Source organism: Teleopsis dalmanni, chromosome 1 (genome assembly GCF_002237135.1).
Source record: "Teleopsis dalmanni isolate 2A chromosome 1, ASM223713v2, whole genome shotgun sequence".
NCBI lineage: Eukaryota > Metazoa > Arthropoda > Insecta > Diptera > Diopsidae > Teleopsis > Teleopsis dalmanni.
The window spans coordinates 176,441,290-176,460,552 of record NC_051846.1 but is presented as its reverse complement, the minus strand read 5'-3'; the positions used below and the strand labels follow the sequence as shown (position 1 = coordinate 176,460,552).

The 19,263-nt window shown below is 28.7% G+C and overlaps 4 protein-coding genes across 5 annotated transcripts; 1 reads left to right on the top strand and 3 right to left on the bottom strand.

The window, feature by feature from the left end:
- The first annotated feature begins 1,073 nt into the window (after positions 1–1,073).
- Positions 1,074–1,974, top strand: LOC119671028 (translocator protein). The gene is made up of 2 exons (XM_038081517.1): positions 1,074–1,517; positions 1,597–1,974. Exons 1-2 carry the CDS (start codon positions 1,200–1,202, stop codon positions 1,822–1,824), a joined length of 546 nt encoding a protein of 181 aa, XP_037937445.1. The 5' UTR covers positions 1,074–1,199; the 3' UTR covers positions 1,825–1,974.
- Positions 1,975–6,588: 4,614 nt separating this feature from the next.
- Positions 6,589–14,077, bottom strand: LOC119670376 (proteoglycan 4). 2 transcript variants are annotated; one of them, XM_038080621.1, is made up of 4 exons: positions 13,999–14,077; positions 10,435–10,923; positions 7,953–10,364; positions 6,589–7,868 (listed from the first exon to the last, which is right to left on the bottom strand). In XM_038080621.1, exons 3-4 carry the CDS (start codon positions 10,354–10,356, stop codon positions 6,922–6,924), a joined length of 3,351 nt encoding a protein of 1,116 aa, XP_037936549.1. In that variant the 5' UTR covers positions 10,357–10,364; positions 10,435–10,923; positions 13,999–14,077; the 3' UTR covers positions 6,589–6,921. The 2 variants fall into 2 exon arrangements, with proteins under 2 accessions (XP_037936549.1, XP_037936548.1); XM_038080620.1 differs by having other exon boundaries at positions 6,589–10,364.
- Positions 14,078–14,079: 2 nt separating this feature from the next.
- On the bottom strand, positions 14,080–14,937 carry LOC119670377. Its single transcript, XM_038080622.1, has 3 exons — positions 14,793–14,937; positions 14,436–14,731; positions 14,080–14,373 (listed from the first exon to the last, which is right to left on the bottom strand). Exons 1-3 carry the CDS (start codon positions 14,854–14,856, stop codon positions 14,194–14,196), a joined length of 540 nt encoding a protein of 179 aa, XP_037936550.1. The 5' UTR covers positions 14,857–14,937; the 3' UTR covers positions 14,080–14,193.
- A 1,538-nt stretch (positions 14,938–16,475) lies between these two features.
- Positions 16,476–18,517, bottom strand: LOC119666789 (probable 4-coumarate--CoA ligase 1). The gene is made up of 5 exons (XM_038076068.1): positions 18,240–18,517; positions 17,968–18,175; positions 17,687–17,879; positions 17,498–17,620; positions 16,476–17,430 (listed from the first exon to the last, which is right to left on the bottom strand). The coding sequence occupies exons 1-5, from the start codon at positions 18,381–18,383 to the stop codon at positions 16,476–16,478; spliced, it is 1,623 nt and encodes a 540-aa protein (XP_037931996.1). The 5' UTR covers positions 18,384–18,517.
- Positions 18,518–19,263: the final 746 nt, after the last annotated feature.

The window sequence follows — 19,263 nt, the reverse complement described above, 5'->3', positions numbered from 1 at the left end:
AAGTCAAAAAAAAAAATTATTTAAGCAAAATATTTATTGTATTATATGATCGCTTATATTTAAAATCGATTTGGTAAAAAAAAGGAGAAGAAGAAGAATCAAATAAGTTCCAAAATAAGGGTTATTCAAGATATTTCATCTTGAGTAAATAAGCCAAAATCTGGTTAAGGTTAACTTAAGAACATCCCGAGATTCAAACATATATATATAAGTCGCAACATAACTTCGACTAAGAAATACATTAAATCAGTCTAATTCCGTATTCTATTCCTCATTAGATAGTAAGTTAGACAGATTTTTATAATCTTGCGATTAATATGCATTACTAACAATGTATTATGGAGATAGACGAAATTTTTAGAAATAAAGAATCGAAAGAAATTGCCAGTTATCGGTTACATGTTCCAACAACTAAACTATTACGTTGCCAGATATGTCTTCAAATAAAATCTACAGATACCTGTCGATTTGATGTCACATCCAAAATTGAAAAAAAAAACATTTAACGACGAAACTCACATCAGTAAACTTTATATGGAATGTATATTTATTTTAACTCCGGATAGAACACAACTTATGGAAGTTCTGAAGTCCCCATGCTAGACTAGAAAGAAGCTCATGAAATAAAGAAGATAATATAGCGGACTATATGGATGAAACTTTGAATATAATCATAGTAATATTTATTATTTGTGGGTTCATTTTTAATTATATCAGCGTTTTGCCTTGATTTCAAACAACAATATATTCTGACTTCTGAATTTCAGTAATTCGAAATGAAGTAGTTTTCATCCCCTTAAATCCGCCACTGTTGTTGTGAGTACGATGTACTATTCAAATGTTTTGCTAGACATTTTCGAGAGAGTGTTATCTAAAACAATCAAAGATATTGTTTAATACTGTAAATAAATGACTTTTAATTGCGCTAAAAATGTAGTAGTATTATTTTTAAACACATTTGCAATTTTATTCCAAAATGCATTAAAAATTCACTTCCATTGAGTTAAATTCGTCCAGATACTCGCAATTAATTTATGGTTGATGAAATTCTCTTTGAGCGCTTTTGACACTTGACTACCTGATAGCAAAAATAGCGAAAACCGAAAACAAAAACTGACATAAGCCGGCCGTCAGTACTTTGGAAGCAGTCGCACAGTGCGGATTAAGTGATTAAATATTTTTTTTCTTCATATAGTAAAATGAATGAATATTGGAAAATAGCTGGTGCAATGATACTACCTAATTTAGGTGGATTTGTCAATGGCCAAATAACAAGAAACAACCTACAAAACTGGTATAAAAATCTTAAGTTTCCAGCGTATCGACCACCAAATTGGGTATTTGCACCAGTTTGGACTTCGCTCTATTCCGGTATGGGATATGCGTCTTACCTAGTTTGGCGAGACGGTGGCGGTTTCACTGGCGATGCGAAATTACCACTACTTGCTTATGGTACGCAATTGGCATTGAACTGGGCATGGACACCAATCTTTTTCGGACAACGTAACATAAAGGGCGTAAGTGATTCATAGATTATAAAGATAAAAGTAGATAAAAACAGTGATTAAGTTTAATTTTTATGGTTTTATTGTATAGGGCCTTATCGATATTGTTGCTCTGACGGCGACTGCAACGGCTTGTGGCGCATTATTTTATTCCGTGAATAAAGTTGCCGGCTATATATTCATTCCATACGTTGCGTGGTTAAGTTTTGCTTCACTGTTAAATTTCTCTATTTTTCAACTAAACCCCGACACTGAAAATACAAATGATAAAGCTATTGAACCAGCTCAAGAAGAAAAAGAACCAGTGAACAAAAAATAAAAATATAAACAATATACATAATAATTACGTCATTTCGTTGGAATAATTATAAGCGTCTACGCAAATATGCTCAAATCGGTTTGGAAAACGCATAAATTATTATATTTAATGGTGAACTTTGTATAAATAAAATAGTACAATTTGTTACAAATAATAGTTCTGTGCTTTTTTTATAATTATTGAACAGTTATTAGTTTATAGATACATACACATTTATATTGTCTATACAAAATGTAGGTAGTTTTATAAATTTAAAAAAGTCAGAAATAGTGCTAAAATATCATTACTATAGATATAGAGATGCTATATGTCGATGACAGGTCATACCAACTGAGTAAGGTTCTCTTATTTCCCATGTGGACCCTTTGTGACGCAACAGAAACAGAAAAGTTTTACAAATAGAGATACATAGATGCCAATGACAGTCCATACAAACCGAATGAGGTTATCTTATTTCCCATGAAGTGGAACCTTTGTCAACGCAACAGAAAAGTTTTATAGATACAGCTATATAGATGCCAATAACAGCCCATACCAACTGAGTAAGATTTTCTTATTTCCCATTAAGTGAACCATTTTGTGACACAACAGAAAAATTTTACATATATAGATATAAATATGCCAATGACAGTCCATAACAACTGAATAAGATTCTCTTATTTCGTATGAAGTTGATCGTTTGCGACGCAACAGAAAAGTTTTACAGATACAGAAACATAGATGCCAATGACAGCCCATACCAACTGATTAAGGTTCTCTTATTTTCCAAGTGGATCATTTTGTGACAAAACAAAAAAGTTTTAAATCAGATTTAATTATGTGTGGTAAATACCCAAAGTTTAAAATGTTATTAAATTTTTATCGATAGTTAATAATTATAAAAATAACCACTACTTCATCAAAGATTCTAGAAGTATAAGTCTACAATCCTGTGCCACTGGTATATAATGACAAAGTGCCGCTTAGCAATAGTTTCTCTGAAGAGGGAAACCAAACGCAATAGGTGCTATAAAAATTATGATGTAATCACATGGCCTACAGTAATGTTGATCCTTTTTTCGAGTCAGCGCAACTGGATACTTTTACTCATTGATAGCTGGGGGTACTAAAGGGTCCCACCAATCTCATTGACTAATTTATGTATTCCTTATAAGCTTCATGATTATTCAGTGATTAATCTAAGATCTGCGTACCTCCCCGTGCGGTGAGTGATTACTCTAAGATTAGATAGTGCTAAGTAGGATAGCCTGTCAGTTTTCGCATGTAACTTCAGGGCTCTGTCTCTTATGTATTTTTTGATCGGGTCTATTCTAAGGTATCTTAGCATGTCGTTTGTGCGGATATACCAAGGCATTTTGAAGAGTCTTCGGAGAGCCTGACTTTGAGCAACTTGTAGCTTTTGTATAGTATTCAAGAAGAATTCCAAAACTAAAATTGGGACTTCAAAATCAATTAGGTAAACTAAAGAATTAAATTAAGAAAATTTATTACGAAAACAGTATAATATATGTATCACAAAGTGTAGACATAATATAAAAATATTGTAGATAATAGACTTCTGATTATGTAGAAGTTCCGAATTAAGTATGGAGTCTGGAAACAAATTATGTTTTTAGATTTTACACAGGAATAGTGCAATAGACAGCAAAGATAACAGTAAACTGTTGTGGTGACCGCTGGATATTTATATGATAACATGAAAAGAATTAAAAATACATATAGATGGGTGCAATGGTTAGGTAAAGGAAGTATGAAAGGAGAGGAAATTATATAAGAACAAAAATGGATTAAGGATGGATGGTATTTTAATTAAAGTTAGTCTGAATCAAGACGGAGAGAATACTATTGTCCGATATAATAATAGTAATTATAGAAAATTTCTTAATATATCTTTATAGATATATATTTTATATTTTCTATAAACTTATTCATAATTACTCATCTTCTATAATTATCTCATTCTGTTCGTCAAATTTAATCATTTCTATTTACATCAGTATTAGCATTCATTCATCAATATCAACGTAAAATCAATTCTGTATTATAGTATTATTATAGTAAAAAATTTTAATTTAAATATGTTATTAAAGTACATATTACAAATATATAAAATATAAAATATATATACAAATATATATGAATTGATTGCGATTACCCATAGTAACAACAAATGTGCAGCTAGCTATCTTACATCGTTTGTTACTTACATTTTCGTAAAAATTAAATAAATAATAGATAATGCATATACTATAAAATTTATTTGTTTATTTATTAATTTGTAACATAGGTGTAAGAAAAATATTTTAATTAAGGAACAGAAAAGTAGAGGCTGCGGAGACCCTCAAGATGTTCTAATACTTGTTATAAGGAAATGTTAAAATTAAAAGAAAAGTTACCAGTTACAACATAAGAAATAAAAAAAATATATATTAATATTAACATATGGTTTTTAGAATTGCTATAACATATATAAATCATAAGATAGATAGAATAAGAGAAAATAGATATTATTATTAAGGAAAAAATCAAGCGAAAAATATTCTAAATGAAATTCACACATCGATTTTCTGACAAAAATTTCTAAACGCATTCAATGTTTAAGAAAACGGAGCCATTCGATGAAAAGGGCTATTGAAATTGGCTCTGATTAAACAAACCCCCACAAGAGTCATATGGTATGAGATGATATGGAACTACCACAGAAGCTATAGGGTTTATGACAGCTACCTAAGAATAAGTGTTTGTAGATGACAAAGATGTGTACGATTCTTAGATGTAACAATATTGTAGTTTGATTCTGAAATAATATACGTAATTGCAATTTTAAGATTTATTATATATAATAATGTCTTGTATTTTAAATTAGAAACCAATTCCAATCTATTCTAAAAGAGACTAATATGAGGATAATTTATAATTAATAAAATATATATTCATGTATATATATAAATTCATATATATAAGTCGTATTCCATGAGGAACATAGACGACTCACATAGAATCTCCAGTCGTCTCTGGCTAAATGCCGTAGTTCATTGAAGGTTTTAACAGTTTCGGTATATATGATCGTTTTTGGTCGGCCCCTCCTCCCGGTTCCTTAGAGATTCCACTTTAGTAAGGCGTAACATATTTCATCATAGCTCTTCCTTAAAGTATGTTTTTTTTTAGCTTTTATAGCCAATCAATTTTTCGATTGGTCTGTCCTATATTGGTTAAAAAAATTTCCCCCTCATATTACTAAATTTATTCATTATGTTATACTTGTAGAAATTTTAATTATACATATATATAGTGTATATATGTAAGCTGAATATGACTTTTTAATTAGGAATATACATATATCGTATACATCATCATGTCCTGCGGGCCCTTCACCACAATCTCTGACAAACAGTGTCAAAAAAGATTATGTAAAATTAGTATAGTAAAAATTAGTTTACTACTAATAAACTACTTCATATATACTAAATTAGTGTTTCTAATCTTAAAACTTACTGTGGATCTTAAAAGTATTCAAGCTTTTTATAAAGGAAATACACCAATATTTATCTAAAAAATAATATCGTACTAGATTTTAATACAAATGTTATATATTTTGGACATATAACTTATAAAAATAAGTTCATTTTAAAATACTCATTGGAACAATTATTATATGTTTAGGACTGCTGGTATTTCAAAGCCACAAACCAGCGGCTGAGACGCAGTTCTAGATCGAAATCTAATTATTTTGTATTTTGTCCATTATGTAACTATGTATTTAGAAAATTGAATCATAGTTCATTTTAAGTTTGATTAACTATAAAAATTAATTTTAACTAACAATTTAAAATCTTGATTTAATTTAATAAAAACGTTTTTCGGTTTTTCCAATACAACTGTTTTAGATAGCATTCCACAATGCCTAGATTTTTTTGTCATATAACCAATAATTTTAACGATTAAATTATAATTATTACATTTGTTAAATAATAAAAAATTGTATATAATTAATTAAATATCATAAATACTAAATATAATATAATAATTATATATTAAAAATATAATATATATTAAATATATATGATATAATTAGCGTCCTTTTAAGTTTATCAATCACATAAAAATAAAATATAAAACAGAAAAATGAAATAAAAAATATAAAATAAAAAAAAATATAAAATAAAAAATAAATAAAAATAAAAAAATTAAATAAATAAAATAAAAAAAAATTTATAATAAAAAAAAAATTAATAAATAAAATAAAAATAATAAATAAAATAAAAAAATTAAATAAATAAAATAAAAAAAAAGATATAATAAAAAAAAATTAATAAATAAAATAAAAATAATAAATAAAATAAAAAACATATATACATAAAACATAAAAAAAATAAATAAAAAAAAAATTAAATAAAAAATAAAATAATAAAAGAAATAAAATAAAAAAAAAAATTTTATTATAAATTATATGGTAAGCGTAGAGATTGTAGAGATTTAAACTTACTGACTGGTTTTGTTGCGCTCTCCACCGCTACTTATCTTCCTTTATGTCCTTTGTTATATAAATAATTGAAATATACATCAATTAAGTATTGGCCTCCATTTACGAGTATAATTTCCATTAAAACTCAGTTTCAAATATTCAAACTTAACTAATTAAGACCGAAACTGTTTTCTCATTGTTATTATCGAATGTTATCTGGACTTCATTTAAAAATCATAAAAAATTGCAACTTAAACGTAGTTTTTTTCAACCATGAATTTTATTTAAAAAAATTATCAAATATAATTATTAGGTAAATGTCGTTCTACATTTATTTTACTACCGAAAATTCAGTGAATTTTCATTTTGAAATCCGTGAAATTAGTTTTTATGGTTGATTAATTTAACAAAATCATTAATTTTTTTCAAATCAAACGCATAATTTCGGCACTGGTTAATGTTAGTAGCGGAGATAGATTAAAAATAAACTCAAATTATATTATTCTTGAGTGGTAATAAACAATTAATTTTATATGTGTTAAGAAAATGCAATAAACAAAATTAAGTCTGCAAATAATTTATTCAAGTTGCGTTATGTTTGTATTATTGTAGTTATCAAAGCCGCTGACAGTCTACTTCTTAGGGGCAGCGTTGTTGGGTCCACTTGATTTTGGTTGCTTCGGCTTTGTGGTTTTTGGTGCGTTCGCAGGCTTAGCACTTGCAGTTTTATTCGAAGTTGAAGTAGTGCCTATATTTGGTGTGCTGGCAACGGGTTTGGGAACTGTTTGCTTTGGTTTACCGGCATTACTTTGACTTCTTGTAATATCCGGTGACCGTCTTGCGTTAACAGTTTTGTTTTTTGAATCAGTTGTATCTGGTGAAGTGGCTTTAGGTGATACTGCTTTCGACATTGGGTTTGCTTTAGGCTTGGGTTTCGAGCTTGATTCAGTCTCCGATGAGGTAGGCTTACTATCTTGTTTTGCTGGCGCTATAGTTGCAACATCTGAGGTTGTAGTTGTTTTAGTTGGTGGTGGGTTTGTCACTTCAGTTGGTTTTTCTTGAGATTTATTTGCAATTACATTCGGTTTTGTTGCTTGAGGTTTGGCAGTTGTATTAACATTTTTATTTTGTGTTTGCGGTTGTGGTTGTGGTTTTTGTATCTTTTGGTTGTTTTTCTTAACGTCAGTGGAAACGGGCTTATTTGTTTCCGTCTTCTTCACCGCAACTTTAGGTTTATTACTCGCATTTGTAGGTGAATTTTTATTGACACCTGATTTAGCCTCTGCATTTTTTTGAGGTTTTTTTGCACTAGTGTCAGTTATGGTTTTAGATTTTGTATTATCAGCTACTTTATCTTCAGCAACTTTGGTAACCATTTGAACGCTTGCAGCATCAACTACAATATCTTCAGCTGCTTTAGAAGTGATTATTTCTTTTTCTGCGCTTGTGCTTTTATTTTTATTTTCAGATGCTACAGCAGAAGTTACATTAATTGCGGCATCTATCAATTTATCTTCGACTGCCTTAGACTTACTTGGATCTTCTGCTGTTTCCACTTTACACATTACTGCAGGCTCAACTGTGGGAGGTGTATCAATCTTATCAATGTTAGGCATTTCTGCAGAACTTTTAATTGTAGATTCTTGAGTTAATATTAAATTACCTGCACTTTGTGGTTCTTCAGTAGGTTGTACAGCAGTTTTCATATCTTGAAACTCTGCTGATTTTAAAGCAGCGGCATATGTTTCAGCAGGTAGCTTTTGTTGAATTTCAGCTTTAGTAATAGATTTTTCTGGAATAACCTCAACAATTGTTTCTGTTGTATTCGATTTATCATTAGATTTTTCAGGTTGCACTTCTAATTTTGTTTCAACCTTTTTTTCAACTTGCGCTTCAACATTACTGGAAGAGTTTTCCGCTTGAATTTCTAATTTATTAACTAACCCTTCTGCTATAATTTCTTCCTGAACAACAGCTATGGTCTCAGGTGGCCCTTCTACAGTTTTTTCTTGTGGTGGCTTCACTTCAATGGTAGCTTCACTTTTAACTTCTGCTTTTATATCAACAGGTTTTTCAACATCTAACTGTTTCTGCTCTGGTTCAATTGGCTTTACAGTTTCTTTTAGTTTATCATTATTAGTTTGCACCAACTCTAATTTAGTTTCTTCGCTTTTATTATCTGCAGCACCTAAAGATGCTTCTACTGGAGCAATTGAAGATAACTTTTCATTCTTCACAGAAGTGTCATTGTTTGTTTGAACATTAATCACTTCTGGAATTGAACTTAATTCAATGATTTTGTCTTTTTGTTGCGCTTCCTGAAGATCTATGATCGTTTTCGGCTCTTCTACTGTAGCTGTAGAGTCTTTTACTTTTTCGTCTTTTGCTATCTCCACTTGCTTACCATCCTTAATCATGTCAGCTTCTTTTATCTTTTCTGTTGGTTGCTTATTATCTTTCGAAATTTCTGTCTTTAGTACAACTTTTTTTGTCGTTTCTTCTGCTTTAGCAATGTTATTTGGTTCTAAATTTTGAATCATAGCAGTTTCATCTCCTTTCTCGGTAATCACTTTATTAATGGTATTATCAACTGGAGCTATTTCATTTGGTTTCAACTTTTGTAAATCAGAAATATTAGCATCTTTTTCTGTAATCACTACTTTTGTGGCATTCTCAATCGTAGTGGTTGCATTTTCATTTGCATTTTCAATTTCGGGAACCTGTTCAGTAATCACTTCGGTTTTAGTTTCTTTAACTGTGCCAGATTCAGTTGGTTTTCGATTTTTACTTTTTGAAGCTTTATCTACTTTCTTAGTAGTTGACTCTTTTGGGGCATCCTTAGTGGCATTCGATTTTTTTGATTTTTGATTTTTTTCAATTTTTTCTTTTTTCTCTACAATTATTGGCTCTTGACTTTTAATTTTTGAAGTATTGTCTTCTTTATCAGTAAACTCCTCTTTTTTGGAATCACTAACTGCAATAGCTTCTATTGATTCTTGCTTTTTAATATCTAAAATATTGTCTTCTGATTTGGCGATGACTTCTTTTAAGGGAGGTTTAATTGTAACAGCTTCAATTGGGGTTTGATTATTATTTGTCGAAGTTTCATCGGCGTTTGCAACAATCTCTTCCTTCATCTCAGAAGTTTTATCTTCATTTTTAGTAGTCATTACATTTGTATTATCTTCAGTTGTGACAATTTCAATTGGTTTTTGATTTTTTAATTCGGAAGTTATATCTACTTTTTCAGTAATTACTTCCTTTACCAAATCTGCAGTTTTATTAATTTCTTCTTTTGATTTTTCTTTTTTCAATTCGGAAGGCATTGCAAGCTCAGGTTTAACATTAGTTTCAGATTTATTTTGCTTAATTGACTTTTTATTTTTCTTCGTTTCTTTTGGTTTCGAAGTACCAACATTTTTATTCTGATTCTGACTTTCTTCTAATAACGTTTGTTGTACATTAGCCATATTTACTTGTTCGGTCACCAGAACATTGTTGTCATCAACTATTGATTTTATTTCTGAAGCAACCTGGATTTTTTCTTCTTTTTTGTCATTTTTTTCAGTTTTTTGAATAAGTTGAGCTCGTGTCGAAATCTTTTCAGATTCACCTCTAGCAACTTCATCAAAATCCTCTACTAACATTGGTACATCATCATCAAGCGAACCATTATCGGTAGCACCTAATTGTTTGTGAGAATCTACCATGGCATTTGCATACATGCGTAACTGCATAACAGTTTCTTGGCCCAACTGAGGTAATATATCCGGTAACAAGTCCATCACTTTCTTCGGTTCATTATGACCAGTCATTGCGAATGTATTTGCCGAAATTGATGCTTGAACTTTTGGATTTTTAAAATTGATGACCGTCAAATCATCCTTTATAATGTTCACCTCTTCTATACCAGGTATATTAGTCATACCAATTTTTTTCAATGATGTTTGCATTTTCTTATCATCGCTTACGTTAGGCTGATGCGTAACCTTCTTCTTACGACGAGCAGTACCCTTACCACCTATGCGCACTTGCTCCTGTAAACGTTTTAATTTTTCTGCATTCATTTTGTGACCTATAATAATCAAAAAAATATATATTAAGAAATATAATTAAGAAGCATAATTTGAAATTACATAAATTACCTGTTAAACTCACTTAAATTTTTTCGTACAACTCCGTGACAAAATGGCCACTATTTGCACTGTGCATACGACGAAGATATTAATATCGCAAAATTCCTTATTGCAATAAAAAACAAAAGTAAACCGCCTCACAGATACTTAAAATTAAAAATATCTCAGCGACGAAACCAAGTGTCGCGAATATAGACACACCGAACGAACTATTCTGTTCTATTCAACGTCCTCAGTGCGAATGATTCGATCTTGGGGGCTGAAGAGCACACAAGTGTAGCGAAATTCTTTTTAAAATAGTAATCGGCTTGCAACGGCAAACTTTCGCATGCAATAGATCTATACATATAGGAGTATATATATGTAAAAATGTGTTTATGTTTTATTTATAAACACACTGCGAAATATGGTTTTTTAAATAAACAAATAAATGTTTTAGATCAATTCAGCAAAATCGCTTAATGGTCGATGCTCGATGGTGGCCAGATCAAAATATTTCTGCAAATATCAGCAAATTATTTCATATATTAAATATCATTCATTGGAATAAAAATATTAAGGAAAAAAATTTTTAAGATTTTATAATTCCATTATTGCATTCAATAAAATAAAAAAGCAAATTCAGATTTAAATTTAGCTAAGCACATTATGATAATTACTTATATCGAATTCAACACAATAGCCTACTATCGGAAGACTTTGAATCGCAGACTGGTGTAGGACAAGGATGTGTCTTGTCGCCAATACTATTTGAAATGAAATCAAGTGACTAATAAACAGTAGGAAAAGATGGAAATATTTTAATAAACAAAGGAAGGAAAAAATATTGGATTTGTAGAACCTTAAATATCTTCACACAGATTTATAAAGAATTGACTAACTGGTTCCCATTAGATAACTTAAAGTAAAGCTACAGAGTTATGTAGCAATGCAAACCTGAACCGATCATTGCAGGTATATAATTCTATCATCCTATATCTAGCATAAAGTCTCTGTTATGAGAATATAAAACGATGTCATTTTATAAGTAATCTTAATGCCATTGTTCTTTTACAACTTTTTGGTCTTCTAGATTTATATTATGATCAGTAGATTCGTAAAAATTGCATTTGAAAAAAAGAAAACCATTTTTCAAATATCTATAATTATATGTTACAAATAGATTGATTTCCAATAACAAAGTGAACCTCATCAGCTGCGGGACAGACCACTATTGGTATCAACCACAAATTCACTCGTCAAACTCAAACATAAAGCGAATTATTTAGCTATTTTAGCGTTAAAAGTGTTGATGTCAGAGTCTATCTTATAATTTATTTAACACCAATCCCTAATTTTAAGCTCTATATGACACATTCCTATATATATTAACAATATGCTTCTTGTAAAGAAACAGACAGCAACGAATAGTTGATGATCTAAATCATGGCCATCTAGACTAGATATGATCGCGAGCTGCAGAAACATATACATACTTTCATAATTTTTCAGGAGAAAAATAAAAATACAGCGATAATGTTAAATTTACTAATGATAAATTGATAATGATAAAGTGGTCTAAAATACAAAAATTGAGAGATATATTGACGTGAGATGCTATGGTGTATATTCTGCAACTAAAGTTGTATTGTATAAAATGATATTTTTCTCAGAATACTAGGTTCTAAAGATAGTTAAATAGGTTACTTAATAACTATGGCCTTCGACTACACTTGAAAAATCCTTGGAAATCTGGGAACGCCAGCGCCCGATGTGAATTTAAGACGCAGTGAATAAAATATAACTAATAAAAATAGACATTCATTTTATATGTTTCTATCGTATATAAAATTATAAGAAATTTTACATACTATTGTACAAATAGAACTTTTATATGCAAAATAATACAAATAATAAGAGGAATAAGAGGGAAAAATTTAACAGAGCAACTTTACTAAACATGAGACTTAAATCATCGTATATGACTAAATAGCAAAGGGACTACACAAGCAGGTCCCGGCGGGCTACAACAACAACAACAACAACTAAATAGCAAAAAACGTCTGTAAAAATGATTTTAACTCTATTTTTTTAATATAAAATTAATAGCTAAAACAGCTTTAAATATATACTGGAATAACATGTGTGGTGTCTATTGATAAATTAATTTAAAAAAACTTTCAGATCAAGAACGTTCCCAAAACAATTGAAATAACAACCGGTATTAGAAATAAAATAACAATCTTAAAGCATTAAATTACAATAAAATAAAATGTGTTCTGTAAAGGGTTTCCTTACTATTTAATTTGCTTTGTGTCTATTAATAATTGAATTAAAATCTGACTTTCAATCAAAACGACAAATAGAGTGATGGTGTCGTATCATCACTCTAGAAAAATGTATTTAAAAATTTATTAAAGTAGAATAAAGAAATAAAAGTAGAAATAAGTCACTTCTAATTGACTTTATATCAAACGAAATAAAAGAAAAGAAAGATCACATAATATATAAGAGAATTACTCAAATATGATTTTATATTAAACATATATAGTATAAATTAGAAGCAAATTATGTGTAGACTTCAGAGCTATAATGAGTTGTAATTATAAAAAGAACGAACTATAACTATATATTTGGAACAAAAATTAATGTTAATGTAAAAGTCTATTTTGATTAATTAAAATACATGCAGTTAAATTTCCAATATTCCCCTGGGAACTCAATGGAGTGAAGTAGATACGCAGTTAAAAATTTGTTAATTGGAGAAGAAAAAAATATACGTTGAAATCCATGCCTGCACTTAACCATAATCATTGACGGAGGGCTTCTTGCTACTTCTTGAGGAAGTATATTTCATCAGTTAACATTTCAAAAAGAAGTAACATAAAATTCTTTATATATATAATTTTTTCATAAATAATTTAGTGATAAACTCCTTATACTACTTATTAGTCGGTTAATAACTATTGAAGATATTGAGTACATAATACTTATCTATTCTAACATTTAGATTTATGTACATACTTATCTCTGTAACAAATATATATTTTTGCCTTCTTTAATAATGCCTGTAGATATATAAGTATAAGGCTCTTTCTAAAAGTTTCTCTTTCTAAAGTTTATTAAAAATTTGAGATATTAAAATCTTAAGCATATTATCGAAAATATTTTTCGATTTATTTAGAGAGTCTTTTTTTTGAGGTCTTGCTTAATTGATAATATTTTCCAATATATATACCATCATATCATATCGTTAAGAAATTGTTTATATGACAAAGTATTAGGTAATATTTAGTCGAGATTAGTTTAAAATAATTTTTTAAGTACTTAGTACTTTAAATTATTACAATACTAACATATTGTTATGTAAATGACACATATTAATATATTATTTTATTGAACTGATAATATCTTTGTCAAGTCGCATAATTAAGTATCTACTGTTGAACACTATACTCTGCCACATTATTCTCAAATTAATGAAATATATTTAAAATAATATACTTGTGTTGAAGTTGATCATTTAACTAAAATATAAAGTTATAAGACTTATGAATATTTGCATTATTGTATAAACTATTGTATGCGACTCACCGTTATCTTTTGATATCCTTTAATTAACAATTTAATTTTTGAACACACTGCTTTCCATTAAACGTTTTTTATTTAATTTGTTATATTTTTGTTGACAGAAATGAATTCATTTTTAATTAAAAACAATGATATGTTGATCACATTTTGTTCACCGCATATTTAAGTGATATATTTGTGTAGTTAGAATTATTAGATTTAAGGTTGGATAAATTTATCAATTTGCTTTGATAACTGTTCAATTTCACCCAATTCCAAATTAACTGTTGCAAAACTGTCTTGTACTTCTTTTTGAATATTCAACTCATCATTTACAAAGGCTTCAATGGCCTCATATTGGCTATATTCAGTTTTAAATGATTCAATCATCATAGCATTCTAAACAAAGTATATTTCACATAAACAAAATTATGTACATATATAATATTAAGTAAGTGTACCTCTAAATAAGTGTTTTTTAGTTCTTCAATCTTTTTATCCGTTTGGTGTACAGCATCTTTTGAATACTTTTTTATATGTTCGTCTTCGACGCATATCAAGACATGATCGGGAATCGAAAAATTTTTTTGGTCCAATTGTGCAGCTGCTTGGATGTCTGCTTCAAATGCAGCCATAATACTTTTTTGTACTTCCTGTTTTTTCTCTTTTAATAATTCTAATATTTCATCCGAAGTTGCAAGTTTTTGTATCATTGAATCCAACTTTTTACCAAGAAAATTGCTTATAAAATGTTCACCTAGTTAAAATAAGATACGCTTTGAAACATTTATATATTTCTTAAACTTTGATTTACTTACGTTCTAATGTAATTTGTTCGGCAGTAAAATTAAACTCCAATAATTCAAATTCACTTTTTTCCATTTTAATTAAGCAAATTTTTAATAATTTTTCAATAGCAAAAAAGCCGCCAGCGCGTTTAAACGTCTTTTTGGAGTATGTTCAATGCGTGCACTAATAATTGTAAAACTAATTGAATTACAATGTTGCCAAGTTTCTATAAGTATATAAAATTTCCTTTTAAATTTATGTAAATTTTAAAAAATTATTTTAACACGAAAGCGGTATTAGCACGCTACGCTAAAGCGGGAAAACGATGTTAATTAGTAAAACGATGTTTCCTTTTGTCGGAAACAGCTATATTATATTAAATAAAGCTCTAAAAAATAAAGAACTTTTTTTCCAATAATAAGTTTTGTGTAAACTATAACAATCTGTTGGAATTTTCAAAAAATACTTTATGAAATAGTAATATAGTCAGTAGCTTTAGATTTTGTATCGCCAGATATTAATATTTAATTACATTTAATATGTATAATTTGTTTTCATTCTCTCAATAACAAACAGACTTCAAATATTGAACATAAATACCCTTAAGAGTAATTGGATAATAGTAGTGAATGCCCCTAGACAAGTGTAGAGTGTACAAATTGTTTATGAGTTAGTGTAGAGTTTTCAACACAGTGTGAATGATGATTTTATAAAATTCGTAAGTTGAGAATCATAATGTGAAATATAATATTGAGTTGTGAAATTTTGTTAACTTGTCCAACAGTTTCGCTATGCTGCGGTTACATTACATACGAATTTTGTCTTGCCTAGTCGTACGAGCAAATCAAATGTATGTTATCATATGTGAGTAGTTATAGTTGCTGAGAACTATTCGCACGACATCTTGTCTTTCTCATGCGAATATTTGATTAAACAAAATAATTAGTTTGAAATTCATGCGTTCGTGCAAAAACAAAGGTGTAAATGGTGATATTGTGAAGTGTGTGTTGTTTGCACGTAATTTTAAGTTTATAAATAGAAATAAATTTGTAAACACACACTAGTTTTATCTAGTGTTATTTGAAATTAATAAATAAATAATTTAATAACAATTTATTAATAAATAAATTGATAACGAATTTTCCGCTAAATATATTTCATCTTCACTATACATATTTTTATTTTATATACAAAGAAAATTAACTCTGAAAAAAATACTGCAGAACTATTGAGAGGAAAATTTCATAATAAAATAATAGTTTTCTTTTTTCTTTTATTTTACTATTCGTTTTAAAAAGTTTGGTAATTGGAAATTAAAATTCTTACAATTTTCTTAATCAAATTGTCGGTTGACATACTATAAGCTACGCTTAAGTCTTAACATACTATAAAACTTAATATATTGTTATTCTTGCAAATTATAGATACAAAAATCATTGACTAATATGTGTCAGTATCCATATAGTCTAATAAAACAACGTTCTTCAGATATAAAAAGATAGAACGGTGTCCTTTAAATAGTAATTAGATATTATAAAAAAAAACTATTAAGATATGAAAATAATTTTTGGTTTTTGTTCAATTAATATATATTTTATATTAAATTTAACAATACAAAATAAAAATTTTATTTAATTTGCCTTTTTACCAATTTAAATTTGGATTTGAAATATTTTTTAGAACTTTGACTTTCTAATTCACTACTTTATCCATTAAGTACATAGTTTACTCTTATACAATTCTTCACATATTTTTAATACATCCCTTCGTAAATATTTACCAGATGCTGTTTTGGGTAAACTATTCATAAAGTAAACACCACCTCGTAAATGCTTAAAGTGAGCCATTTTCTCAGCAACATAATCGTATACTTCTGTCTCCGTTAGATCACTTCCAGGTTTTCGAACTACAGCTGCAGTAGGTAAATGAGTAGATACTATATCTGGTACACCACAAACACAAACTTCAACAACATCAGGTATTTCCATAATTATTTGCTCAATTTCGGTTGGATAAAAGTGAAAATTATTATATTTTAAGATATCTTTTTTACGATCAACAACATATAAAAATCCATTCTCATCCATGTAACCTAAATCTCCACTATGTAACCAACCGTTTATACACATCGAGTTAGTGGCTTCCATATTATTGAAATATCCACTCCATGAAAATTGTGACCAAATACATATTTCACCGATTTCAACTGGTCCCAGTTGTTTACCATCATCATCGATTATTTTTACTTTTGTACGAGGTGTTAATTGACCAACACAACCATTAGGTTTAGCGATACCAAATGCAATCCCACTTCCATATTCAGTCATACCATAGCCAACCCAAAATGTTGCATTGGGAACATAAGGCATAAAGTCCTTAACTAATCTATCAGGAACAGCACTACCAAGTAAAAGATATGACTTTAGACTAGACAAATCATAATCCTTTAATTTAGGTGATGATAATGACATGGCTAATTGTGAAGGAGGACTAGTAATAGATATTACTTTATATTTTTGTATAATCTGAAAGAAATCTTCTGCATTATAGGGTTTATCTACAATAATACGAGTGACGTTTTCAACTAAAGCGCTTGTCATTGTCAATAGCCCGCTAGACCAATAAAGTGTACTATAACAAAATATTTTATTATCACCAGGTTGTTGTCTAAAATATGTATAAAAATTTTTATATTATTTTTTTTTTAAATATATAATTTATAAACATAACATACATAAGAGCACAGCTATTGAAAATATTTATATGTGATACACATACTCCTTTCGGAAGACCAGTTGTACCTGAAGAACATAAAATTACAGCAGTCTGATAACCACCATTTCTAAGTGTGACAGGTCTGTAAAAACATAAAAATTTATTTTTCAATTTCAATAATTAAAATAGTGAAAACAAAAAACATTACTCAAATGAGACTGCATCATTAATTTCTTGAAAAAAATTCGTTACATTTGGTACACCAACAATATGGTCTTTGACGGTATAAATGTCGGACTCGAGATTAATTTCTTGAATAGCTTCTTTGACTGTTTCATAAATTCCGCCATCACAGAACATTAGCTTAGGTTTTGTTATGCCATAAATATGTTTAATACCATCTAGAGTTGAATAAAGTATACATATATGTTAGCTTATGTATATATTCAAATACACTTGTATCTTATTTTAATTTATTTTTTTTATTACCTTTATCAAAACTTGGGTCCAATGTACTAACTATTAATCCACACAACATTGCACCAATAAATATTGGTACCACATAATCACTGTTGGAAGCAACTAGACCAATTATATCCTCTTGTTCTAAACCTAACTGTTTGAATTGTAAAGCGATGCATACAGACAAATTGACTATTTCCCGATTCGTGTATTCTTTTCCATTATGATAACAAATCTATATATTGTGTAAAAACACATATTTAGATTTCAAATAATTAAATTTTAATTTAGACACATACCTGACATATATGGTCTGGTTCTTTTAGTAATACATCGAGAACAACTTTTCCAACTGAACAATCAGGACCAAATTTTGGACTTATATTAATTCCACTCCATATTTTTGTTTCTGGATCAAACGTTGTCTTTAAATATTCTTCCATTCTGATTAAATATTTTCAGTAAAAAATATGTTAAGCACAGCTCCAAGGCACAAGTACAACTGATTATGTTCTCAGTGACAAAAATGATTCTTATAAACAATTTCAACTTTTTGAAGATAAGATTTAAAGAATTCTTAAAAATGAAAAGTCATTGTCAAAAACTATTATCAATAAGAATATGTGGATGGGTTTGTTTATTCACTTTGCTTCTATGGTAAGATTTATGGTATCAGTATTATGTACAGTAATTAATAGATAATTCTGATAAAACATAATTAAAATGAAAAGCGAAAAATATCTATAAATCTGATAAACGAAATGTATATAAATTTGAAAACATAATGTGAATAAAAAAAATATTACACTTATGTTAATGTAATTCATTATCAGCTTACATTTTTCGAGTAAAACAGTTATCTTCTAAAATGCCTAAATCAGCCTTTACTTAAACTTTATCTCCAGTTTATCTTCCTCTACTTAAGTGTTTGATAAATTCCAAAATTGAAAGAAATCCAATTAATCTGTTCAGGCAGTAGTGAATAGTCTATCTCTGATTGTTCATTAACTGTGTGTATTGAGCGAATTCGCCGGAGATTTCTTTGTTAAAACAATATGAAACAGAGAATAAAAATTAAATTCTGTCTCAACTTGAGTAAAAGTGTCACCAAAAAAAACGAAATTCTAAACAATATGCATGGGATTGACTGTAACTCCCACGCACAATTTTTTTGTGACATGGACCAATTCCTCTTTTGTCGTGTAGACTTTTTTTTGAAGAGACAACTAGAATACCGAAGAACACGACCTATCATATTTTGGAGAAGTTCATAAAATTGCAATTGTAACTGGTGATGAAACACAGAGTTCTCAGTATGATCCG

Excerpts from the sequence above, each read along its gene's own strand:
- LOC119670376 (XM_038080620.1), bottom strand. The coding sequence starts at position 10,356 with ATGAATGCAGAAAAATTAAAACGTTTACAGGAGCAAGTGCGCATAGGT.
- LOC119670377 (XM_038080622.1), bottom strand. The coding sequence starts at position 14,856 with ATGGAAAAAAGTGAATTTGAATTATTGGAGTTTAATTTTACTGCCGAA. Across the intron at positions 14,732-14,792 it reads CGAACAAATTACATTAGAAC|GTGAACATTTTATAAGCAAT; the intron begins GTAAGTAAATCA and ends TATTTTAACTAG. Across the intron at positions 14,374-14,435 it reads TAAAAAACACTTATTTAGAG|AATGCTATGATGATTGAATC; the intron begins GTACACTTACTT and ends TACTTTGTTTAG.
- LOC119671028 (XM_038081517.1), top strand. The coding sequence starts at position 1,200 with ATGAATGAATATTGGAAAATAGCTGGTGCAATGATACTACCTAATTTA. Across the intron at positions 1,518-1,596 it reads GACAACGTAACATAAAGGGC|GGCCTTATCGATATTGTTGC; the intron begins GTAAGTGATTCA and ends TTTATTGTATAG.
- LOC119666789 (XM_038076068.1), bottom strand. The coding sequence starts at position 18,383 with ATGGAAGAATATTTAAAGACAACGTTTGATCCAGAAACAAAAATATGG. Across the intron at positions 17,880-17,967 it reads GGACCCAAGTTTTGATAAAG|ATGGTATTAAACATATTTAT; the intron begins GTAATAAAAAAA and ends ATTCAACTCTAG. Across the intron at positions 17,621-17,686 it reads AATGATGCAGTCTCATTTGA|ACCTGTCACACTTAGAAATG; the intron begins GTAATGTTTTTT and ends ATGTTTTTACAG.